The sequence below is a fragment of the Leptosomus discolor genome, chromosome 12, assembly GCF_034619465.1.
Source record: "Leptosomus discolor isolate bLepDis1 chromosome 12, bLepDis1.hap2, whole genome shotgun sequence".
Taxonomy (NCBI): domain Eukaryota; kingdom Metazoa; phylum Chordata; class Aves; order Leptosomiformes; family Leptosomidae; genus Leptosomus; species Leptosomus discolor.
Genome location: NC_141402.1, coordinates 7,127,699 through 7,153,269, shown reverse-complemented (window position 1 = coordinate 7,153,269; position 25,571 = coordinate 7,127,699). Strand labels below are relative to the sequence as shown.

Here is a 25,571-nt window from a genome sequence, read left to right as displayed (position 1 = left end):
AATGATTTTTCCCTTCCCACCCTGCATCCAGAAAGCACCTATGACTATTAGAACAAACATGCATTTTACACCTGAATATGAACCATAATTTGATAGAATTTTCACATGCAGAAGTCTCACTGACTTGAATGAAAAGTCAGTGGAATAGAACTTAAGAACAGGAAGCTCTGGGTGACTTAGAAAATTACGGTTTTGTAGGTTGTGCTTGTGCATATATCAGATCCTCAAGTGGTCTATATTGGAATTTAGCTGATGTAATAGCACTGATTTACATTGGCCAAGATTAATACTCTTAAATCTTTTATGTCTTTCCTGTAAGAAGAGCTCAAGGAAAGAAAGATGTTCACAGAACCTCAATGTGTGTCAAGTGTGACTATTTCTGTGACAAATTCCCAGAATTAACATGAGGAAACACAACTAACTGGACACTAAATGGAATTAAACCTGCTTTACATAAGCTCTAGGCAAGACCTTACTGACTCCCTATGCTTACTTAATTCTGAGTAAGACCTATTTATTTCTGTGGCAGAATGAGCACACTTGAACTTGGAGATAACAATTCAGAGATCTCCGTGTGCCTGATGTGTTCTGACCTCTGCCTCTAGAAAGTCTGCAAAGATGATTAGAGGGCTACATCATCACTGTTTTATTCTGATGAACAGGGTATCCTGTCTGTATGGGGAGTAACACTGTTCATGTGTTCTACTTTTTAAAAGAAATCTCTTCTCATTGATTCCTCTGCATTAATTCAATTTCTTTTGGCCACTGCTGAAGGAAAGAAACTGTAATTTTGCTGTTGGCTGCTAATTGGCCTGTTCATATCATACTCCTGTGCAGATGATGTTAATCCTTGTACCATATTAAGTCCTTCATTTACTGGCAATCATAGTCTGTGTCAAAGCTGCTGGGGATACTGAGTATACACCTTCTGACCTATATGGAAGAAGTCAACAAGTGCTGGAGATAACAGATTACTGTTGCATGCAGCATCCTAACAAAAGGTCAATGAAAACCAAAGATTTGGGCCAATTCTTGATATCTTAGGCAGCAGTACCAATTTAAGGTATTCCCTTCTTTCTCCATTATTCCACTGCTGCTTGTTCCTACCGCTGCTGTCTTAGTTCTGTTAGTAGCATGTTTTTCCCCTGAAATCAGCTTAGTTTTGTAATCTGTTTCACAGTGTTTTCTACCAAATTGTTACCTAGCTAAGGGGAGGGGGGAACAAATGGTTGGGGAGAGCAGTGACAAGAATTTATTACCATTGAGAAAAGTGTACATAGAAGTAGGTACCCTCAGTTGCACAAACTTTTTGGGACTCACAAAAGGTTTCTTGATGGCAGCTTTCTAGGTTTATGTATAATTGCCGTAAAGCTCCTGGAGACAAGTGAAGCAGTCATCAGGGTGGATCTGAGAAACGGAGACATAGAACTTTGCATTTCCCTTTATTGAAATTCATGAGATTCCTGTCGGCCCATTCCTCCAGTCAGTCAAGGTCCCTCTGAATAGTGGCACAACCATCTGGTGTATCAGCCACTCCTCCCAGTTTTGTATCATCTGCGGATTCGCTGAGGGTGAACTCTTGTCCCATCATCCAGGTTTAATGAAGAGGATAAATAGTATTGGCCCCAGTACTGACCCCTGGGATGTACCACTGGTGAATGGTATATTCTGCATCAGCATGAAGTATGCACCGAAGGCAGTATGTTATGTTGTCAGTAGTTTCTCTTATTGGCATTTATTGGGCGGAGCAAGGCCCCCAAATTGGATAATTGGCCAAAAGGGACAATGGTGTTACAACGGTGTTATTTGCCCACATGGAGTCAAATAGTGTTCCACAGCAGTTGTATCTGTCTGAGCACTTTGGAGGATTGATCAGTATGAATCTTGTCCATGTTGTGACTTAGAAATATTAATTAGCCAGGCACAATGCAATGCAGGCTTGATTTGGTCTCCTTTTCTTTGAGTTAATTTGTTATCATGTTGCTGAGGCTGGATATTTTTTTAATTATGTGGTTTAAGGACATACCTAACATCTCCCCTCTGACAACATTTGATCAACTTTGACATTTATCAAAGGATTTCCATGAAAACAAAACTATTTCAAGGTGGGTGTCCAGATAGCATTCCTAAAATCTTTTCCAAACCCTACTAAGCAGTATTTGTGTACATGTTTACCTAGTGGAGTTAGAGTACAGAACTTTGGCAAGAGTAACTTTTTGAAAGTATTTTTACCTTTCCTTTGTAGACATTAATGAATGTAGCGTCAACAATGGTGGTTGCCAACAGCTGTGTGTGAACACACTGGGAGACTATGAATGCCTGTGTAACTCTAACTACAAATTACACTGGAATAAAAAGGATTGTGTTGGTAAGGTGCCTAGTAAATACATTTCTACTCCTGGTGTGTCTGATGGCCATGTGGTTATAGTCAAATCAGAAAATCTTGACCTGTCCAGTTAAGTGGTATGAGTCATCATTCCTAGTATTCTGCTTTACTTTTTAGTGAGGCATGATGGCACTGATGTTGAAACTGGTGAAAACAAGCAAAACCCCCCCCCAAAAACAGGAGATACTTTGAGGGATTTTGATGCTTTCTTTTCTGTGCTTTTATCTAGCTCATTCTTCTATTTCTGTTTGTTTCTTTGCATGAGAGGGTTTGCTGATGGTAGCTTTACCTGAAAGGAAATTACTTATGTGGTGTGATCTTTCGGTGATTTTATTTTGCTTTGATTTTCTGTCTAAACAGTGTATTAATTGATTGGGTGATCTCAGGTACCAGCTACAACAGCAGCTGGATGCCAGTTTATTAGTAGGGTGTATGTTGATGTTTTACTTCTGTGAGTATTTGTTTTATCCTATTTAGAGACAAAGGGCCCCTTGCCTGATAGTATGTCACCCAAGGTATTGCTGCACTGCATTAAGAGTGGTGGGAGTGATAGATGCTTCTTAAGCTGCTCTTCGGATGTCCAGGTATTTTCTGGTAAGTCAAAACCAACAAAAACAAGCATATGATTCTGTAGAGAGTGTAAGAGTAGCAAACCTCCTAACCCTCATGGAAGCACTAAAAAGTAGACAATCAACAGAGACCTTTCCTCTTTCACTATAGATAATAAAGGGCTATATCCCTGCCAGGGTCCCAAGAAAGCCCCCCTTTCCCTGTCTTTTATAACCACTCTACCCTCAGATTCCCTCCTCATGACAACTGTCTGTTTGAAGCTGGGGGGGACAGGGCAGAATTCTCTGTGCTCCCTGGGCCATTCCTTAATTGGCCCTGAGAGCCGCTGCTGAATGGGGCGAAGGCATTCCAGCCCTGCGTGGGGTCTGAGATTTTGCCCGCACAGCCCCTCTGCCCCACAGGACACAGCATGTAGACTCAGCTGGTGCTTATGGGACTGATGCTGCTTTTCATCCTGCATCCTTTAAATTGCTTAGGAAGAGACAAGCTCTAATGCGGAGTATTTTATGAACAATGTTGTTGAAAAAGGTGAAGGTGATAATGCCGATCAACAAATTAAAAATGTCATTTATAGTACAGAAGCCTTCAGTCTGTGCACAGTGCCTGTGTCTTTACTGTCTGTCTGTCTGGTCTGTCTGTTAGGAACACAAGATGCCTACACCCTCACCTGTGGCAGGTCATCTCAGCTTAAGAAAAAGCAGCAAAACACAAATGCTTCCAGCTGGCTGGGTAATCGCTAGATTTACTGTTGCATGATTTGACTGATAAATAGATAACTGAAATAAGGGTGTTTCTGTTGACTTTCTGGTTTTGCTCTCTATTATACTCCCTCTGTTTTTCTCTTCCTCATGATTACAGTTCATGATTACAGCAGGAAATTTCCCTTCTACTGCTCCATCAGCATCACTCAAACTAAGACTTAAAATTAAGGAAAAAAATCAGTAGTGAAATAAACAGCTAGGCCAGGAGTGTCATGCCTCTTTTTAGATGTCCAAACTGGACAGTGTTGGCAACATAAAATATGTTTAGGTTGAGCTGTTGGACAGTAAAGTTTGGAAAGCATTTAAAGCTAAACAGAGAAAGGGTGCTATTTTATATATCCACAAACTACTTTCTGAACTGATTTGGAGTATCTCCTTTGATTTCAGCTTAATTTGATTTACCCAATAGCAGATTTGGACTTGTCCTCCTCCTCCTCCTTCTTCTTTTTTTTTAATTTTTTAAATAAAATCTTTCACATTTGTTCCAATTCCAGTTGTGAACCAGCTTCACATCAGGAGGAAGCTGGCATCTCTTTAGGTTTTCTGTGATGACTGCTTTATCACTTTATATCAGCATATTTTCTGACGTCATTATTACGATGTGACATTACGGTTATCTAAATTTTCTATTCCTTCTTTAAAATAACACGTCATTGTTTCTTCCTGAAGATACTTCAGCCATCAAGATAAGCGTAACCTTTAAATTAAATGAAGGAAAATGTAGTTTGAAAAAGACTGAGATGTTTCAAGAAGGTCTGGAACAGATGATACCAGGTATGAATATAAAAATGCAGGCAAGCAGGTTAGAGCCATAGCTCAGGGGTTATTAAGTGCTTTCTAGATATGAAATACAGTGTAAGCAGAGCATAGAGGACTGTAAACTTTCTGCTCTTCACTGACCTCGTGAATCGCCCTCCTTCCTTGCCATGATTCTTACAATAGTTGTTTCAGATCACAGGACTTCCCTGTGACAAGCTCACAGTCTTGCTGGGAAAGCCCTTCTCCTTTTTTGTTTGTATGACTGCCAATAAATTACCAGTAAAATCTTTCAATTCTTTTGATTTCTTCCTTTCCTTTCTCTCTCTAGCCCTTCTTTCTGTTCTTTCTCACCTGCTCCTTGCTGTCTGATGCCTCAGTGAAGAATCTCCCAACCTTTTATGCTGACTCTATTGCCAAAGGGTTATTACTCTTTTCTCTTATCTTCCTTTTATACCTCAGCAGCCCCAGATGGATCAGCTCTTCCATCTGTTCCAAGGCAGAAAGTATAGCCTGGGAATTTACAAAGTCAGCAGAAAATGAGGAGCAGTGCATTTAAAAAAAAAAAAAAAAATCTGGTTGAAGAAGTCGCTAAACAACATGATGAATCAGCATGTCAGTTTGTTTGTCCTTAGAAAAGTAACAGTGAGAAACTACACTAGATGTTCAGTGAAGAGTTATATATTCCAGAACCAAAGCTTATTCCAGGTGTTTTCTTTAACTCTCATTTCTTTAAATCTCATTTCCTCATTGAAACCTTGAAAATATTTTCCAAATGTCCTGTGTGTGCAGCCACTACTTAATTTAAGCACTGTTATAACCTAACATGTTTTTCACATGCTCTATATAAGTGCAAAATTTTCCTTGAGTAGCCTACCTGGTGCAGGCAGTGTCATGGTTTTAAGAAGCTTTGCATAGTGCAAAGCCAATTCATTAGAAGCTGCTAGCAAAACCCAGGGGAAGCGGGTTGCGCACTGCAGCCAAGCTCTCATCCTAGCAGTGAATCATGCCTCAGACCTGCTGCAGTGCCAGTCTCAGCCCAACAGTACATCTGTAGGTGCACTGGAGTCATGATTCTATGTGAGGGTGTACCAGTTGAGAAACTAGCCAAACTGTTTGCTGGCATGTGGAGTTGATCATTTGCTCCCGTTTAACTCTTCATGACAACTTACGCTGAGCCCTAGTGAATATTCAGTAACATAGCTGGCCGAGCTTTTGCTTCCTTTTAATTTTGTTCACACAGAGAGACATAATTCAGTAATGGAGAGCTTCCACTCTGTAAACCTAACATGCAGCTCTGGCAAGAAAGTTCATGGAGCCCTCAGTAGACTGACAGCGACTAGAGAAATTTTTATCACTGTGGACTTTGAGCTTGAGACAAGCCGGAAGGAGGTGACAGGTTGGTTGGAAAATAATCCAAGGTGCGGTTTGAAGCTTCTTGCTGTTTGCTCCTTAATTTCTGTATTTTTCACTTCTGTCTGTATGCAAAACGACAATAAAAAGTATCTCCTGTTTTTAAAATTTTACTGCTTCAAAAAGAGTGAGGGATGGGGATGGTTTCAAAGATCAAAGAGCTGCCCATAGATTAAAGTCTTGTGGTCTGATTAATTTTATTCTAGCCTGGTGGTGTTGTCCTTAAGGATTTCGGACTTGTTTACAGAAGTTGCTTTCTTAGTGATTTGTACTGGTTGGTCTTTTGAATTGGGTGGATTTTTGCGCGTAGTCACTTATAGCCACTTTCACCCTTAATACTTTTCAGACACATGTGATGTGCGCTGTGCTCGGAAAAAGACTGAAAAGAGGTTCCGTAAAACCATTCGAACGTTACGGAAGACAGTCAGCAGGGACCAGTTCCGCATTCGCGTCTCTGGCATGGACCACGAAGTGGCCAGAAAGTCTCTCAAGCTATCAGAGCCGCAGCAGTCTTGTGGTATAGGTCAGATGCATGTGGGTAACAGATGTGGTACGTAAATGTAAATTAGGAACAAACCATCACATGTGTTTTACTGTTTTTCTCAGGTCTGGTGAGCCTGGGGGGGTTGTGAGATGCTTGTCCAGGAGAGAGGACAGCTGTGTGTGAAGGAGTAGCGGTTACTGTTTGTGCTACTATGACCCTCTATGTATTTATTGTTGGCATTTGCTGTGTCACAGTGTAGAGTAAGTGCTCAGTGCATTGCAATTTGGTATAGCTGGTGCACAGCCTACAGCAAGCTCAGAGGTAGAAAATGTGGGTGTAACGTCAGGCACCAATGTCCTTGAGATCACCGGTGTTATTTTTAAGACTACGTTTAACATCCAGTGTAATACTGTGTTTCTAAACTTGTGAACATTTAATCTCTCCCTTGTTCCAAAGAAAAGGCTGAGCAGAGTGTGATACCGTCACATTCTCTCTGCCGATTAAGCTCAGAGTCCCAGAGAATCTTCATGACAGAGTTGTGAATTCATGGAGAATAGGGGTTTTGTAGGCCAGTACTGAGAAAAATCTTAATTATTGTGGCACTGGAGGGCACCACAATAATGCAGCCCATAATAAATGCTTCCAAAGCACAAAAGTTAAGAAGAGGGGTCAGCTGTGATCTTAACAGGGGCCTAACAACCGTGATGGCTAATTCAGGCTGCATAGGGTAGGTAGCATGTAGGTGGTTTTGTGAATCAGCAAGCCTTTAAAATGCCTGTCAGGTTGAATTAGTACGTATTCCAGCAGCAATGCATTCAGCCTCAGAACAGATTTTTCCAATCTAGTTTTGCTAACTCTGGAAAAACTTGGATTCGTAGAATAGAAAAATGAATTCATGTTTAAAACATCTGTGCAAGCAAGCAGACTAGGGAATTACTCAGGAATTCTGTCAGAAAAAGCTGTAAGTTTTGGGGTTTTATTTGTAACACTATGTAAGTCTGAAAAACTTTGGAAAGTTCACCAAGGTGAGTTTACGTGGATGTTTTCAAGCTGATGTGTTGGATGCTGGAGGAAGGCTTTGAAAAAAACTGTCTCGGTCCATTGCAGAGAGCACAGTATGGCTTTCAAGCCATTTGTGACTTCCTCTGGGGAAAATAGCAATGAGTAAGCTAAAAATACTGCAGGTAGAGAAGGCAACATGAGTTACAATTAGGAACTGGTACAACAAAGAGACAAAATTGGTTTTAGGTAGCTGCAGAACCAGTTTAATTTCTCCTTAGAAATGAGAAGCTTCCATGGCATTTCTGTGCTTATTCAGAGAGAAAGGGGGCTTTTGGAGAATGCCTAGAAAGTATGGTGAGCACAAATAGCCTGTCCATGGTTAAAACAGAGACACTGAGCTTATGAAGACAAATGTTTTGAAGAACAACTTGTAAAAGTCAAGCCTCTTCTGTTGCTGAATTGGTGCCACAGTTTGCCGTGGTACCACTGTGAGCAGTGAGACTAGTAAGGTATGATTCCCTGTGGGTCTCATGCCTTATAGTTTGATTTGCTCATGCCTAAAAAGGCACAATCACTAAATGAATCTTCCTTTCTTTGGCTGAAGTATTCAGACCATATCCTTGTGTAGATTTGCTGTGATCAAACAGGAGATGGAACTCGCACCACAGCCTTTTACTTGCATGGATGCTAAGAAGGTCTCTCTCCTCCACTTGCACGTTCCCCACTTATTTACATTAAATGTACAGAAACTTAGCCTCTCTCCAGGCTGTCTTTGAAACCTCTCTGCATCCTTTGTCAGATTGCTGGAAGTTGGACAAAAGTTCACTAGTTGCTGAGGGGACATAAAAATACAGAGGCAGTGTTGTTACATACGCCTCATTTCCTTAGAAAAAGCTGATTGTCCCACTGTGTATGGTAAAGGTGGCACTGGGCGTCTGCTGCTTCTGCTTTGACTGCCAGTGAGAAGGAGGTGAGAAATAGACTGGGGAGAAGAGAATGGAGTGGGAACAGTGTGGAAGAGGAGGAAGCAGCTAGCTCAGGAATGTGTGAGGGAGAGTCAGGCATTTTTGTTTGGTTTTGTTTTGATCTCATCATTTTGCAGAGCTGCTGAGAACTTCTGGACAGGATTGGGGCCCTGCTTATCTGCACATGCTAATGATTCTGGGGAGACAGTGATGCCATAGCAAGAGATACCAGGTCAGCAGATGGATTCAGTACAGGTGGTGGATGAGGTCTCTGGACAGGCAGAGAACTTTGGCGAAGGGATTTTGCTCAGTCTGACCAGAGGAGCAGGAAGCAGTGAGGGAACAAAGTAAGTCTAGGGACTTACAAGTCTTCTGTGATGCAGACAGTGAGTGAAGTGCAGGTTTCAGTTCATTGTTTTCAAACACGTTTTTTAGAATACTTGGAGTATGGCTAAGTTAGATATAGTTTCATTGATTCAGACAGTCTTGTACTGGTCCTCTTCCTGTGTTGGACTTCTGGCACAGCACTGTCTGAAGCACTAGTTGCACTAGTTGTATCTGAGCAATGTCCTGCTCTGACAGCTTTTGTCTTGGGTAACTGGCCTGCAGTTGCAGCAGTAAGCTAAACTTAATTTGGTCGCACACTTTTGGTGAGGCAGTACTTTTCCTGATTTTCCTGTCTTAACTCCCACTGTCTGCAGTGGGGCACAGTGGCACAGCACAGAATAAAAGCTCCAGAAAGGCACCAGGAACAGACTAGATGTGATTTCCAAGGTATTTCATCATCCTTAATATGTTGAGTGGTTACATGTGTATGTCTGCTTTTCTTTAAATAGCTGTTGATGGTAAAAGGGAATTCACTGCCGATTCCACAGGATAGTGTATTTTATTTCAAGTTTGCTCTTTCACATACAGTTTGTGGGATTTTCTAATGCTTGAGAGGTTCAAGTGTTGCTTTTGTCTACCCTGTTATGTGCAGGCTCTGTATCAATAAGTATGGCTTACGTTGATTAATTCCATGAAGTCCTCTGAATGACTTCCAAGGAGCAACCAGAAGTAGGTCTCTACTAATGTATATCACAGGAAATGCACATAGCATAGAACCTTCATCAGTCTTCCCAGAGAACTGGATTCTCATAGCAGGAGTGTGATCTTTCCACGTGGAAGTAAATCTTATGGTAACACCCATGCATATTTGAATGAGAGTGATTCAAGACTGGATGAACCATCAGAGGATGCTGGAAGTGCTACACGCTGCTTTGAGAGGAGAAGATTTGTCTTTGAAGAGAATGCAGTTTCATTCACTAACCTGGCTACAAGTATTCATTCCCCAGTATGAGCTAGACTTTAGACAGACTTAACAACCAAAGACCAGCTGCTTAAATACTAGCAATTCCTTGTCAGAAAGTGATTTACCAGAAACCTCCATATTGAAAGAGAAGTTGTTATCTATTGGGGACCCTTTTGCCCTCAGGCACTTTCCACCGAGGAGGAAACAACAAGCATATTAGCTGCTTTTCCATTGCTTAAAACTTCATCATACCTTGATCACATCCCATGGAGCTGAAAGTACACCTTGCCTGTTCCCTTTGATATTTTTTGCGTTGGATACACAAATACTTTAAGAGATAGGAGGCAATGAAAAGTACCATTCCCTGAAACTCTTGCGTGAAAGGACATGTGAACATGCCCTTGCTGCATGGTAGTCACAAGTGGATTCATCCAAAGAGTTGTCCCTTCAGAGAACAGCAAGCGTGAGCAGCACTGGTACAGGGTCTGCTCTGATGTAGATGCTGGGCAGCTTTGTCTTGTGTGGGAGGTGTTGATGCATTTCATTGCTCAGCATTCAGCAGTTTTGTTGCAAATAAAATGTTAACATTTCATACAAAATGATGAACCATGTCTCCAAGTTCAGATGTGGTATGATACTGGCAATATAAAAGTATGAGAGAGATATTTCAAGAGAAAAGCACAGTACTGCCTGCCTTTGCAGTTATTACAATTAATAATTGTATTAAATAACAGAGCAACTGCATGTTGCTTTTTTTTTTTTTACAATTATAAAAATCTGACAACAGGAAATGAATTATCAATTGGGAGAAAGGGTGCTATTTTTCTGCTAACCTGCTTGCTTTGACAATCATAGATTCAAGACAGAAATCCTTAGTATGCATAACCATTTCATGTGACCTAAATGTGTGAACCACTAAACACAGTAACTTAAAGGATGCCGCTTCAGATGCATCAATTGTTGGTGATTTTTCTTATAAAGTTAAGGCATCATTCTTAAGAAAAAGGTGAATTGGTGGATCATGACCTCCTTTATGAGGTTCACCTTCTCAGCCACTGAGATACTACAGCATTTGTCTATAGGAGCAAATTCTCAAAGGCTAACATGTTGAAAAGCAGGGAAGAGCCTTTAAATGTCTTTGTAACTGTTAATCCTGGCTCCCTATGGGCCCCTCTCTTCTCTCCCCTCCTTTTCTTCTTGTTTTTGCATCAGAAAAGCTTTCACTTTTTTTTCTTTTTCTTTAAAACAGCTGCATGAGACTCAAGATCAGGTTTTTAATGGGTAGTGAAGACAAAGACAGACAGTGGCTGCAGAAATGAAGTCTACCAGAGGCAATTGGTTCTTTTGTTCATTTGGAGAAAAAAAATCAGGTTTCTGAAAAAAGAGCAAAGCCAGCCAGTGGAATTCTGATTTAATGTCATTATTTGCAAATCTTCATATCTTGTTTCAGCTGGGTATTTCCCATGTGTCAGGTAGGACCATGCAGTTTCTAGTTTTGTGAAAGGAAGCTCATAAACTTTTTTGGTTTCATTTAAACAAATGACAGGAAAAGTTTGAACTCTTAGAGGTGTTTCTTGTGTAGTTTTTTTGTTGCTGTCTCTGGGTGTTGGTTTGCGAGTTTTTTTTTGAGAGGATTTGTTTGTGTCATCCTAATTTCATGCTAGTCCCATGGATTTCCATGGGATGATTTCTGTGTTGACATAATGACCTATAATTAACGTTACTATAATTGAACCTAACACCAAGTCTGTTTGTTATGCTAAATTGGGCCCTACTTAGTGCTGGGAGCTTCTAAATAGGCTTTCCTCATTACCCCTGCTCTGTGCTCCAGTGGGGTTAGGTGACTGGCCTGTGTTTGAAGCATTTCTAGGTGGAAGATGGGGAAGAACTGGGAGAAGTTTACAGGGAATGTGTTTGTGGATCAAACTGGCTGGACACTTGTACCACTTTGAAAAGCTTGGTTTGATGTAGTCATGTGAAGAATCTGATCTATTTAAGAGCTTGAGGCGTTAAAGCTTGGGCAACACTTGGAGTAATTTTAATATTTGCATTGAATAATGAGTATTCATTATGCTGTAAATCGCTAAATCTATATCTGGGTGTATTAACCTCTTTTCTTGTATGCACATAGGATCTATTAAGGCTTGAAGTGTTTGGTGTGTCTCAGAAGTCATAGTGGAGGAAAGATAGGGCTATGCATTTTTCTAGGCAGTGCGATATTTAGAATTAATTTTCCCAGTGTCTGTATTTTACATACTTTATAAACTTAATCCAGAGTTGCTTGCTTTTTTCAAGTCTCATTGATTTTAAATCGAGCGTGGATGCTTAACACCCTTGAGAATAAGGCTCATTATTGCATGTAGTAACATCAGATATGAATACATGTGGGGTACCCTCATAGGCCTGTCAGTCTAGGCCTAGTCTCTCCGGTTCCAGGAGGCATACCCCATATGCTGCTTCATAAACCTGTGACCTCTGTTGTAAAAGCAACTAGTGTTCCCCTTGCCTGCTCTGTCTTGGAAGGCCACTCCACATGCTGGGGCTCAGATAGCAACACGAAGTGATTTCTGAGCAGAGAGTGGCCAGCTAGGGTGGTGGTGTCCTGTGAACACAAACCCCATGGACACACAAAACAAGCCCATTGCTCATCCAGCTGGACTCCCCTGTCAGCCTGTTTTCTCTTCAGCAAGATGCCATTGCCCAAACAGATACTCTTATTTTTAAGCAATAGTTCATACTGAAAGAGCTGGGTAGGCATTACATGGCTTTCTTTCCAGGCTGGCCCAGTGTATCCTCTGTCCTCCCACTTGATCCTTTCTCTCTCCAAGCTAGTCCACAACTGTAGCCACCACAGTGTACACAACTTTTTTTCAGCAGATTTTGCACACGCTATTACAGTGGTAGCTAGTTGGATTTTTGTTTTGATGGTTTTCTTTCTGCTGTTAACCACCTTTCAGGAAAATCAAAATTAAATACTTCAATGGATTGGTTCAGATCAAATGTAAAAGCTTTGGTTTGGCCCAGGTTGATTTTACATAGTTCCTGCCTTTCCTTGTCTCAGTCCCATGTTTCTTCTGTGGGCACTGTCACAGGCACAGCCTACCATCCTGCTGACCTGCCACAGTGCATCCCTGGAGCAGCCAGTGCAAGGGCCAGGAGGGAAATGGGGCCTGAAGCAGTTGCAGTGTAGCTCCAGTGCAGCCTGATGGACCTCAGATCAACACTGAGCAAATTTGGAACAAAATGTCAGCCTTCTTTCAGTACACAAAACCTGCCGATTGCAGGAGTCCTGGCAGCTGATCAGCTCTACTACTTGTGTAAACACAGTCTCTGTATCACCTTGCGCTTTATCTGGTAGTCTAGCTCCTGACCACCTAACTTGGCTTTGAACCCACAGACACATAATGTTAGTGACCTGATATTTTTTTCTTCTTGCTAGTTAGCTGAAGTGTGGGAATGTACTATAATGGGGAATGAGGAAGTTGTGGTTTATGCCCTAATAAAACTTAACAGGACGAGGAAGGACAAATAACTTGTGCTTCTTGCCCCGGTCCTCAGAATCCTGGAAACCAAAAATTAACTGGAGCTCACAGTGTGTTTTAATGTGGAGGTAAGACAAGAAACAGACCATATGATGCTTCTGCCTGTCTTTCTCTTGCTCTCAGAATTCAGTTGTGCAATGCATCTAAGAATGCCCCGTGTTGAGGATCTCAGTGATGTCTGAGGTCTTTTTAAGTTTACTTCTTCAATGCAAATTTTCAAAAATTAGGCACTTTGCTAAATAATCCTGGAAGATTTAGATTAACTCAGTTTTATTCTATGGGGAGCTCTGCAATTTTGCAACATGCGGCTTTAAGGTAAGTAAGGTGCAGATGATATAGTCGTCAAGAGAGATCTGATAGGTTAAGTTCTCAGATGTAACATTTCCACATAAGTGGTGGGTTTGGTTCCTGTCTGGAATGGGTTCCCTTTGAGCTTAGTTAGCTGACCTACTGTTATGCTGGACTCTGAGCAAGTTCAGGAAACCTGAAGTATAGTTTTAATGTTGAATTTGTATGGTTTTACATGTGTCAATGTAAAGTGGCATTCTGTTCAAAACAAAAAAAAACCCAAAGACACACGCACACACACTCCTCCCAATGCAAAAAAAGCCAAAACACCTCAAACTTGACATGTGATTAAAATGAAGGGGAAAAGACAGGTTAAGGGGAGATAGCAGAGAGCAGATAGTCTGTAGTGAGGCCACTCAGAGCATTGATTTCTCATAGAGCCATAGAGGTTTTTGAGGGACAGAGGTTCGCATTGGTCTTTCCATTGCTTCTGGGTTTCTGAAGTCAGTAGCCACTTCTCAAAATCACCTTTACTAACCTTGATTATCTTTCCTTGTCATAGAATTGTAAAAAGTGCTCTTTCCTTACCTTATTAGGAGGGCTGCAATGAAAGCCTTAATTCATTCATGTTTGTTGAGTTGCACAAAGAGTACAGAGATGAGTGTTCTGTAGTGATGTTTATAAAATGAAGAAAGGCTTGAAAAGTGTGGGAGCAAATGAATGTGTTTCCTTATGAGAGCAGAAGTGACGTGTGGTGGAAAAAGTCAGGACCAAGAGCTAAGACTTCCTCACTAGCTTTCATTGATAAGCTACAGAGCATTGCTTAAGCTGCTGTATTTTATTTTTAAGCTAAGGATGAACACTTACTGTTCCACTCAGTGTATCAGCCATAAACAAAACTCTTCATCATTGATCGTGACCGGTAGTTAATGCCCTGTTTGTTGTTAGTCATATATCCTGAAATGAAGCCAAGGCCAATTTAGCTTCCTAACAAAACACCTATTCACCAAGCGATTTATTGGAGCTATAAACTAAAACTAACAGTTTATTATCGTAACAGGTCTTTAAAAGGACAGAATTTTTCAGCACAGCTGAACAACTGCAACAGTGTTTTGTGCCTTTCCAGAGCAGGGTAATTATTAAATACTGGCACTGAAGCCAGTTCTTTTGTGAAAAGTTTGTAAAACCAGAATTTTTCAAAGATAACCACAAATATTGCTGGGCTTGTTAGATAAATTTGAGGTGTGTGTTTAAGTAAAATCAGCTGGACTGAGTTAGTGCTATCTATGCACCATACAGAACACAGCAATCCAGTGCACAGATAATCAGTATCCAAAATCCAGTATCAAAAGAATGGCAAGAATATTTCTGCTTTAAAAGTCTTTGAGGCACACATAAGGTTTAGTGAATTTGCACAATTGTTGCACTTGAGGTTTTCACAAATTCAGTAACACCAATGGTTATGAAATATGAATATTCAATAATAAGATTAAAATACTTATAGAAATCTGGAAGTACGTTTTTGGCATCTGAGGTTCAGTACTAAATTACGTCATTTGGGAGGAGTCCAAGAGTTCTTTTGCTAGAAAGAGGAGATAATCACTACGTAATTGAATTGTACAGATTAACAGAGAGTACTGGACAGGCCTAGTGTCCAGTGTAGACTTGCAGCAAAGCATGAGATTGATTCCAGCTTATAGAAGAGCTCACTGGCATCAGAAGTTATCAGTGTCTGTTTCAGTTTTACAGGGCACATGGTATGTATTAAGTTCTATCTGTTGCTAGCATTCAGTTCCGAAACCCTGGCTTTCACTTACCAAGTAAAGTGGAGAGCAGTTTCACCGTGGGGTTTCAGGTCCTGTGCAGGCTCACTAACATACCTTTGCCTGTAATATACAGGTTGAAGCAAGTGTGTTTTTCCTCTCCTAGATCAGTGCTCACCAGGTGAATATTCTCCTGATGGCTTCAAACCCTGTCTGCCGTGTCCCCTTGGAACATACCAGCCTGAAGCTGGAAGAGTATCCTGCTTTCCCTGCGGAGGAGGTCTAACAACAAGGCACAGCAGTGCATCCTTGTTTCAAGACTGTGAGACCAAAGGTAAGGTCAAGATTTGTTTGATGAATGGTGTTGCTCTGAGGGAAAAGTAACTGCTACTGCTACAAGTGGGGCATTCAAAGAAGGGTCATTCTCCTTTCAAGGATCTCTGCTTCCAGGGGTCTCATGGTTGGCTGGCCTGGCCTGGCTGCAGGGAAACTCAATAAAGCCTCAATTCTTTTTATAACTGATTTTTATAGAAGACTTGAGAAGCGGTTGGGAGATACATGGAAGCCGGTCAGTGAAGTCATTGATCTATGAAAATTCATATAAAGGAGCAGCAGGGAGAAAAAAAGTCTCAGGAAAAAAATCAAGACCAGTATGCCTTATTGACATTTTGGGTTTGAGCACAGCAGCAACATGAAAATGTACGAAGTTGTCTTTTGAAAATGCTGATAAAAATATGTGTCCATGGAGAGAGATGAAATGTTAATCAGCATAATGGTTTGCTCAGTGTCTTAAAGCACAGGTAAAAGAACATTGCTTGTATCAAAATCACCTGAAGAAAAAGTGTTAATAGAAAATCTACTGCTGTAGAGTAGAAATAAGGTCCTGATGCAAACATTTGGCAGTGGTTTGGATTGAGAGATCTCTCTAGTGTCAGTTAAGATGTGTTTACTATTAAGAATTGCAATATAATAAAAGAATTTTGCAGTACGGTTGAAGAATTGATATTACTGGTAGTAATGGGATAGCTAATAGATTTCTTCAGTGGAGAGTCACTGAATCTACAGATGCTGTTGTTTCATACTTAATTTTTCAAAGTTAAAGCACTAAAAAAACACGTTAAAAACCTTGGATCAAGATAAGAGGAACTGATTTCAGTTTTATTTAACATAAACAAAAACAGGTCTATAAATGAGGTTCAGTTTTCAAGTTAGAGTGGAGATTAAAGGATTTTTTTGTATTAACTGGAATGAAGAGCTCAGGGATTTGCATGTGGAAGAGGCCACATGAGACATGAAATCACAGATGCAAGAACTATTTGGAACTTGTATCTGAAGCATTTGGTTGGTGGGTGGAGCATGTAAGGAAGGACTCCAGGCTGAGCTAGTTTACAAAGCTCAACAAGACTGGAGTTATTTGGGAGTAAGCAGAGCTTAAAAGGAATAGAAAAAAGGGACTGTGCAGCACATAAAACTGTATTTGAAAGGCAAGATAGTAAATTATTTTGGTGTTGGACTGAGAGAGGTAAACTTGCCAAATGAGGTAAAAGAGTAAGAGAAGATTTAATTTTACGTGGGTTTTTTGTTGTTGTTGTTGGTTTTTTTTTTTTTAGTCCCACAAAGGGCAAGGAAAAAGAAGCAAGGTGGTGATAGAGTTAAGAGCAAAGATAATATGTGGCTGATGCTCTTGACTCCTTTCTGTCAGGTTTCAGTACAGATGATGATGGGCATAGATGCAGAATAGCTATGCAAAATCAAATGAAAAGAAGCACATTAGGGATGTAAGCAAAGTTGTTTGGGGTCCTGTATTCTCAGATTGCAATAAGAGGAGAAAGTCTTCCTGGCTGCATGCAGGGAACTAGAAAAAAAAGTTGCAAGTATGCGAGAAAGACAGACATAGGAGAAAAATCCTATCTCATGTCTAAAACTTCCATAAAATCTGTTATGTTTATGAAAGTTTTATGTCAGAACAGGGTCTCTCTTTGGTGATGCAGGAGGTACTCTCAGCAAGCCCTATGAGGGCTTTAGCTTATGTGTCTAGCTAACGTGGTGATTTGTGTGACGTGATGAAATAAAGTAGCAGCAGATCTGGTGGAGGTGGCTGTACCCTGAGTCACGGCCTGTTGTTGCAAGGCAGTGTGTGATTGTGAGAGAAGGTGGCAAGATACCAGTTTAGTCACTAATACTGATGCAATGTGCTACTTCTAGAGGGCAAAAGTCTTTCACCTCTGCTTGTGGTGAGCTGATCACAGGGATATACTAGGATGCAGTAGCAGTTCACATGCTGCTTGGCATAAGCTGACAAGAAAGAAAGGTTTTATTAGTTATTTCCACATACAGTTCATCTTCCAAGTTAAATGTCAGTGGTAACACACTGTTCTACTTGGTGTCCTGCTTACAAAATCATGGTGGTTGTACTCACTCCCCAATGTCTTTTGTTACTGCCTCCACACAAAACTGCTCTATAGTGTTGCGTTTGGGACTTTTGAACTTGCAGAAGTAAGTTTTAGTAAACTAAAATCTGTTCAATTACCTCTACTTTATTACCCTCTTAGTTTATGAATATGGCATTTCAGTTATTGAAATTATAGTGGGTCCTATAAAAATGCATAAAATCACATTCTAATGTGCTACTGCCCCTTTTTTAACCATGCTGCATATTTAATTACTCTCCAGTTCAGTGTTCACCTGGCCATTTTTATAATACCACAACTCATCGGTGCATTCGCTGCACAGTTGGGACGTACCAGCCTGAGTTCGGACAGAATTACTGCATTTCATGCCCTGGAAACACCACTACTGATTTTGATGGGTCAACAAATATAACACAATGCAAAAGTAAGTATAGCCAAATGGTTCTGACGATCTCTTACAAATAAAAAAAAGTGGGCCATTGATATTCAGAGTGGCCCTAAGGGCAAAATTTAGCTTTGCTCCAGGGAGCTTGGAGAGAAGGCAGTGGTGTTGCTCCTCTTTTGCTGCCTGCCTGCATCTCATCCCCCATGGCTTACTGAGGTCCATGAGAGACCATTTCTACAGACTGGTTCCATCATCCTTGTTAAGGTAAGTGATGATTGTGTCTTGCCCAGTTGGTGCTGGGTCACTCTGAGTCTTGATATTAAATCTTTTCTCCCATCATATAGCAGACAGAGTTTGTGTTCTAGGCACCCTGATTTCTTTCCCTTTTATTAAAAGGAATGGAAGTTGGCTCACAAAACTTAATAGCTCTAGTAACCATTTCTTCTTAATAACAATCTTTGAAAGAGGCAATTCCAAAGAGAACCACTGTTCTAGATTAAGGTAGCTGTAATGTGGGAAGCTGAGGGTAAATTAAAGAGGGAAAATAGAGGGCAGAGAGGTGACTCAGCAGAAGGACCTCTGGAGACACTCGTACACACAGAGATGTATATACACATACATACATAGAAATATGTTTCTGGGAACTGCATATGTCTCATGTAAAGAATCAGTTCCCTGGGCACGTCACACCTGGACATCACGGTAATGGTGTGGTAGTGCCCAGACCCTTGGGCCATACAGAGCTGGGGAGCACAGGCAAAGCATCCTGCACTGAGGTTCACCCTCTCTTACTGCCAGCAGTGCTGGCCTGAAAGGGCCTGCTGTACTCCCTGTTCTGTGCTCTGCAGGCATGGTGCCTGAGCAGAGCATCTCAGACTCCAGTTAGACTTCAGCTGATACTTCTATAAAAGCGTTCTGTCTGGTACAAGCAAGTGGAGCATCCTTGCTTTACTGTTTCTATGTTCTCTTACAACTGCCTTGCCACTTGGCTCTGGCTTGACTGATAGCATGTGCTGGGTTAACAGGGACTAGTCTGTATTTTATGTCCCTGGGTGGATTAAAACACAAGGGCAGAAGCAAGTAGCAGTGTGAAGTGAAGCTGGCAAAGAGAACTCTACTTGCATCAGATGCAAACACGAGTTTGTGTGCCTGTCACCCGTGTACTATTTCTGACAGTGACTGTAGAGAGAGCTGGAGGGTGACCTCAGTTTGCCTAGTCTTGTGTACTGTACTGCTTTTTCAGATAGGCAGTGTGGAGGTGAACTGGGAGATTATACTGGATATATTGAATCACCAAACTATCCTGGGGACTATCCTGCAAACACCGAGTGCACATGGAATATTAACCCACCGCCAAAGCGACGTATTCTGATTGTGGTTCCAGAAATATTTCTGCCGATAGAAGATGAGTGTGGAGACTACCTGGTGATGCGAAAAAGCTGTAAGTCTGAAATAGCTGCTGAGGCATATGGTATCTATCCCAGTGTGTAACACAGGTTTCTCACATGCATTGCTGTTTACACAAACTAAATGTAGCCTGACTGGCTTCTACTTAAGAGTAGAAATTTCTTTAAATGACAAATTGAGAAATCCTATGTGGTAATGCTGCACCATAGGGTCAGGTGAAACAAGGGTGCAAGGCTGTGATGTGTCAGTGAACTCAGAGAGAAATATTGTTAAGGGGTAGATGGTTCTAGCTAACTACTCATGAATTATGCTAAGCAATTCTAGCCTGGGTTAGGAAAGAGGAGATGCTTGATGGTCCCTGTGGGTACCTGATGTGTGAATAAACAGCTTCAGTTTTTAGTATAGGCTCATCCTTCAAACAGTAGACTGTTTTTTAGGAAAAGGGAAAATATTCCTTGACCAAGAAGTCGTCATTGATGGTCTGCCATCCACTGATGGCCTGCCACATTTTAAGGAGTTTTTTTAACACCAGCAAGCATTTCTTGTCATGGTAGTTTAACCTACTTTCTAATTGTTCATTAGTAGGAAGCGTGGTCAGATAACTGCCTAATGTGTGTTTTCTTTAAAAGCTTCTTCCAACTCGGTGACCACGTATGAAACCTGTCAAACCTACGAACGCCCTATAGCTTTCACTTCTAGGTCTAAGAAGTTGTGGATCCAGTTCAAGTCGAATGAAGGGAACAGTGCCAAAGGATTCCAGGTTCCTTATGTAACATATGATGGTAAGTGATGTGGGCAGTGGGGCCCATGTGGACTCGTGCAGCTGCAGCAGTGCAGAGCTCCTCGTGGGCTCCTTGACTCTGCGAAGCAGCAGGGTAACCCAGCGCTCTCAGCAGTGTCACTATGAGACTACTCCCAGTAGCTGTTTTCATTTAAAGCCAGCTTAAGGAATCTGCATTGCGCTGCAGTCTTAAGTGCCACTGTATTTCCAGTCATCCACAAAGCTAAACAAAGAGCTGGGATTCTGGGCTCTGGCCTGCAAAATTTTATGCATTTTTGTGCCTTCCCGGTTCTGGGTTGCCTCAGGTGGCAGCAGAGCACCCCCAGTTAGGAACTGGGCAGAGCCCGAGTGCCTGTGACTTATCATGTCACTGCTACCATCTGTAATGTACTACCAGGTAGCAAAATATCTGTATTGAAAAGAAGCTTGAGGGGCATGAGTTTCACCATATCCTTGTTAGAGTCACCAGGAGTGAAACTGGAACTGAGACTTTGCATTTCAGCATAAGTGATGTGAAAAGGTTACGGCATATTTCTGTTCACACTGGATTAATTGCAAAGGAGCTGTCCTTGCTGTGGTCTGCAGAGTTTCATCAACAGTGGATAATTAATTTTTCAGGGGAGATTTCTCCTTTTGAAGCATTTCAGGTTTCGATTCACCAGTGGCTTTGCCTTTTAAAAAAGCTTCCTCTTACCTTTTTTTCTTTTTTTTTTTTTTTTTTTCCTTTTTTCTGTAGCAAGAAGTCAATAATAGGTTGTGGGTGTTTACAGATACATTTCTGCAGTGCAGTTGGTTTGAAGCAAGCTACTTGGTTACAGTATGCACTATAATCCTGGGTGGCATATATGATTTCTTTTGCTTTTGACAGATTGATGCTGAGCAGCTCAGCAGAGTACGCTGTTTTCATAGTAAACAGTATTTGTAGTTTCTTTACAGAAGACCATTTGGTATATTTTCTGACTGCTAATATGAGGGAGAAGTATCAGTGGGTTTTTTTGGGGTAGGGCTTACATGTGTAACCAAGGGAGGTACTGAGAATGTAAATGAAGTGAACCTGCAAATTTCTGTCTTTTGCATTCCCCTTAGAGGATTACCAAGAACTAATAGAAGACATTGTTCGGGATGGTAGACTTTATGCATCTGAAAATCATCAAGAAATACTTAAGGTATATTCCTTCCACTAAACATGTTGGTTTTGATTGAAAATGACAGTATTTTGTGCCAGTGAGGCTGCCTCCTGCTCTGCACCAGGTCTGTTCCTTGGTGCCCTGGATACATGCTGTTTCAGGGAGGTGGGGTGAATCAGCACATCCTCACTGTGCAGAGCAATGGATGTGAGACCCTTTGCACAGGGGGATTAAAGGTGGATCAGACCTACTAGGGAAGTCTATGGTGAAGATAGCCCCTCGGGACTCACGTAGGTTGTGCTGGAAGGAATCAGTGGAGCAAACTGAGGGACATGAGATTTAATCTCTTGGAGAAGCACTTGGTGCTGCTACTTGTAGCCTGTAGATTAGTAAGGGATTTTCTTTCCTGGGCAAAAAGAAAATCTCTGGATTTCACTTCTCTGACCTTGGTTAGGGGCCAGCTGCATGGGCAAGTTGAGTGGATGTCATCCCAAGCAAACCTTTCTTTTGCTGGATATCAGATCCAGTGTGTGTTTCTTTTTGTGGGGTGGGTTTTTGTTGTGGGGTTTTTTGTGGGGTTTTTTTGGTGTTGTTTTGTTTTATATTGTTTTTCATCTGCTGTTCTTGGAAGTATTAGGGGGGCAAGAAATCCTAGTGCCACTGATGATAAATGTGAAACTTCAGTGACTTCCCTGGGGCCTGAATGTCAGCCTTGCTCCACTAGTTTCTGAGCCCCTGAAACATTAGTACTTGAAAAGTAAAATGTCCATAATCTTTATGAGTTAATTGGTCATTAAGCTTTGGTAACACTGACCCTAACTCCTCTATGCAATTACTATAAAATCTGCTTTCCTTTTTCTAGGACAAAAAACTTATAAAAGCATTGTTTGATGTGTTGGCGCACCCGCAGAACTACTTCAAGTACACAGCCCAAGAGTCAAGAGAGATGTTCCCAAGATCCTTCATTCGGCTGCTGCGCTCTAAAGTTTCCAGATTTTTGAGGCCTTACAAATAGTTGGCATTGTACTTAAAAAACTAACCAGCCCTGGTCATGCACAGAGGGTTGTGGTAGGTGGGGCTGCTTTCCGTGTTTTACACACTGGCAGAGAAACTCCAGGGAAGCTTGCCAACTCCTTTCTTGGCAGAGTGTGTCTTTCTCAGCTAATATAAGTATTTCGGTGAACAGAATTTTGATTCCTTTCCAGGTAATACCTTTTGGGTACCAAGGACGCTTCATAGGTCTCTGAATTAGAGACTGCCCCTAATTTCTGTAACAGAATGATGCCAAGCAGAAGTTTGTAGAGCTCTACCCTGTTGCTTCATCAGTAACTCTAAAAGCTAATGAGGACAGACAGGCTACGTAGTGTGGTTTGGGATGAACTCTGGGCTGCCATTAATGCATATTACCTCAACAAAGCTGGGTTCATGTTTGGTCTCATTGAAAGTGAGAAGAAGATTGATGTCTTAACTTTTGCTACACAGGAAATTCAGAGCTAAGATTGAAATAGTTTTAGTCCGAACAAGTGGGTGCAAGAATTGTGCAAGGTGAAATTTTTCTCTTAACTATATGTTGTATGAGGCATATGGAGGGATAAGCAAAGGGTTGAATATTAGCTTGAATGCTGTGGGTCTGGATCACTGTGTTCATGCCAAGGACCTATTGGTTTAAATGGAGTGATACCAGAATAAAACCAGGGCACCACAGTAATGGAAAACAGATCCTGACCCCCTGGACACTTCCATTTTGGGCTGCCTGCAAATGTTACAACAGAACAGGTTCTCTGCTGAATCCCAGCGCTTTCCCTGTGCATAGGATGGGCCAGCACGAGGCATTGGCTTTTCCACGGAGTATAAAATTCTGTCCTCTGAGCAGCTGGAGTTGAACACACAAGCCCTATTTTAAATGCAGGCTTTGCATAATTATGCTCTTCTACATCACTATTTAAACCTGTATATGGTTCTCATATGAGCCTCAATCCTTATATTGCTTATCTTGTCTTGAGCACCTTGCAGTGACCTTGTTGAGCAGAGAAGGGCTGCTTTCCCTGTCTTGCTGGAGAGAAGTAGATGTACAAAGATATTCCTCAACCAGACTGTGGCTGCAAAAGTCGTCTATGGCAAAATGCTGTTCAAGATTCCCAAACTCGGTGTCCTTTTCCTCAGATTGTGTTTCTTATGTGAGAGAAGGCTGCTCTGAAAGGGCCTGTCGGGAGAACTATGTTGATCAAAATGTTGTCTCAGTGCTTTTCTGTCCACACTTACATTACATCACTGTCTTCTGGCCGTGCGAACAGTTTCCTTATTGTAATGTACCTTCTGGGCCTTCTGTCTTGAAGGGAGATGGCTGCAGTCCCGCTCGTTTGGAGATGGACTTACGACCTCTCTCTTTCGGTCGCTGGCAGTGCTGAGTGGTGCAGTGGGTGCCAAACTTCCTCTGTGTGGCCCCTTAGGAAAGGTACTGCAATTTTGCAGTGCAGCCAGGACAAATGCTCCCTTTCCTAGGGTGTGGAGTCAGATCTCCCTGGGTTTCATTGCATTGGTATGTGGTATTTAACGGTTGTATGTGAATAATACCAGGTCCACAGTGTGACAGATGAAACCATCATCAAGAGCCACGATCTGAATCTCTTTCCTACGCTGTTAGGAGCAAACAAATGCTACCAAATGCAGCCTTGCTGAACTGTGGTGCCATAGCAGCGCTGTTCTGCGGCATGTGAGGCAGTGCAGCCTGTCATGTGGTAAGGACACATCTCGGTCATGGTGTGACGGGAATGGGCAGCGGCCTTAGGCTACAGCTGGGGAGCAGAGCCTCTCAGGACGGGGTGATGTGACGCTGTGTTCCTCTTGCTACTGCCCTGAAAGAATTGCCATGGTCTGGGCAGAGGGAAATGGCTTGTGTTGCTGCCAAGAGGGAGAGCTCTGTCCTAGCTGGCTGCGCTGGGGCACCCGCTTCAGCTCAAGAGCTGCTTGTGAGTTTCTGTGACAGGGTGATGAGCACCCGTTCCGGGAAGGGGGCGCAAACGGGCTTGTGAGGGTGAATTAGCAGAACAGAGGGGAAGGAAACCAGGTCCTTTTGTCTTCCTGGCTGGTGTGTGTCATCCTGAACAGGGTCCCTGCTGCCTTCATGGGGAGGGAGGACAGGTTATCTGGAAGAAGGTATGAGGCAGTGTGTTCGGTGAGAGGAATGGCTAAGGGGTGCCAAAACAAGAGGAAGGGTAGTGAGAAAGTCTTGCTACGTGGTGAAGTGTGCCATTGTGGTGAGATCCCAGGAACGTATTTCTAGATAGTTTCCCTCTGGCTGCACAGCCCCTACCTCTTTACTGTTTGTGGCTTCCCATGCCAGAGGCAGTGTGTCAGCAAGTCGCAATGACCCACCAACCATCTCTGTGGCAATGGAGCAGAGATGCTGCAGTTCTGCTCTGAGTGCATGGGTGAGTTAGGGACCTGCTGGTGGGGCACTGCAGGGAGAGGACTGTGGTGTGCCAGCTTCTGGGGCGAGCCCAGCAGAGTGGTTTTGCTGTGGGCTGTGTTCTCTCTGCCAAGGGATGCAAGCCAGTTCTTGCTGTACTCCCTCCCAAGAAGGCTGCAGATCTGAACATTGCTGTTTCGTGTTGCTGAGTGACACGCAAGTCAGATCGGTTTCAACAAGGGTTCAAAAAAACTAAAACCAAAAGTTGTAAAACATCCAGATATTTTTAATCGGTGAAATTGGGCTTTCTTGGTCTGTACTGCACCTCATCTTGTAGACATGCTGTTCTAGCTCTGCACGGCTGCTCTGGGACCAGCGTCTTGCCTTCTGTCTGTACAGCAGATCTCAGCTTTGCTTCTCTGTTGCCCCCGTGTGCACGAGCCATTTCCATTGTTGTCTGTGGAAGGAGAGGAGTGTCGCAGTGTGGTGTACATCCAGGGCTGAGGAGAAAAACCTACGCTTTCCTGAAGAAGAATCCTTTTTGCTCCACAACCCTGTTCATTTTCTACATAAAAAGTAGATGACTCAGAAGCATTTCTGTTACCCTTGTTCTAATATTATGAATCAAAATTTCTCCTTTTACTGTAGATCCTGTGTGTGCAGTAAAAGTGAAGAGGGATTTTTGCCATCTTAAATATCGGGAGAAGTGATAGTTGTTGCGGAATGTTGTAACACTTGGCGTTGTATCTTCATAGCGATGGTAGTGGCTCTGTAGAAATTTTGATTTCTACTTTCTGTGTGGTTGTAAACTGATGTTATTTTTTGGCAAC

General features: G+C 42.0%; 1 protein-coding gene across 1 annotated transcript in view; it reads left to right on the top strand.

Moving 5' to 3' along the window:
* Positions 1–22,347, top strand: part of SCUBE2 (signal peptide, CUB domain and EGF like domain containing 2) — a 41,195-nt gene extending 18,848 nt beyond the window's left edge. The window contains exons 11-22 of the mRNA XM_086472107.1: positions 2,246–2,368; positions 2,864–2,980; positions 3,599–3,685; positions 4,387–4,491; positions 5,717–5,872; positions 6,233–6,436; positions 15,388–15,555; positions 17,895–18,056; positions 19,261–19,458; positions 20,054–20,206; positions 21,292–21,371; positions 22,195–22,347. Coding sequence (XP_086328233.1) covers positions 2,246–2,368; positions 2,864–2,980; positions 3,599–3,685; positions 4,387–4,491; positions 5,717–5,872; positions 6,233–6,436; positions 15,388–15,555; positions 17,895–18,056; positions 19,261–19,458; positions 20,054–20,206; positions 21,292–21,371; positions 22,195–22,347 — 1,706 coding nt within the window. The remainder of the gene's footprint in view (positions 1–2,245; positions 2,369–2,863; positions 2,981–3,598; positions 3,686–4,386; positions 4,492–5,716; positions 5,873–6,232; positions 6,437–15,387; positions 15,556–17,894; positions 18,057–19,260; positions 19,459–20,053; positions 20,207–21,291; positions 21,372–22,194) is intronic.
* Positions 22,348–25,571: the final 3,224 nt, after the last annotated feature.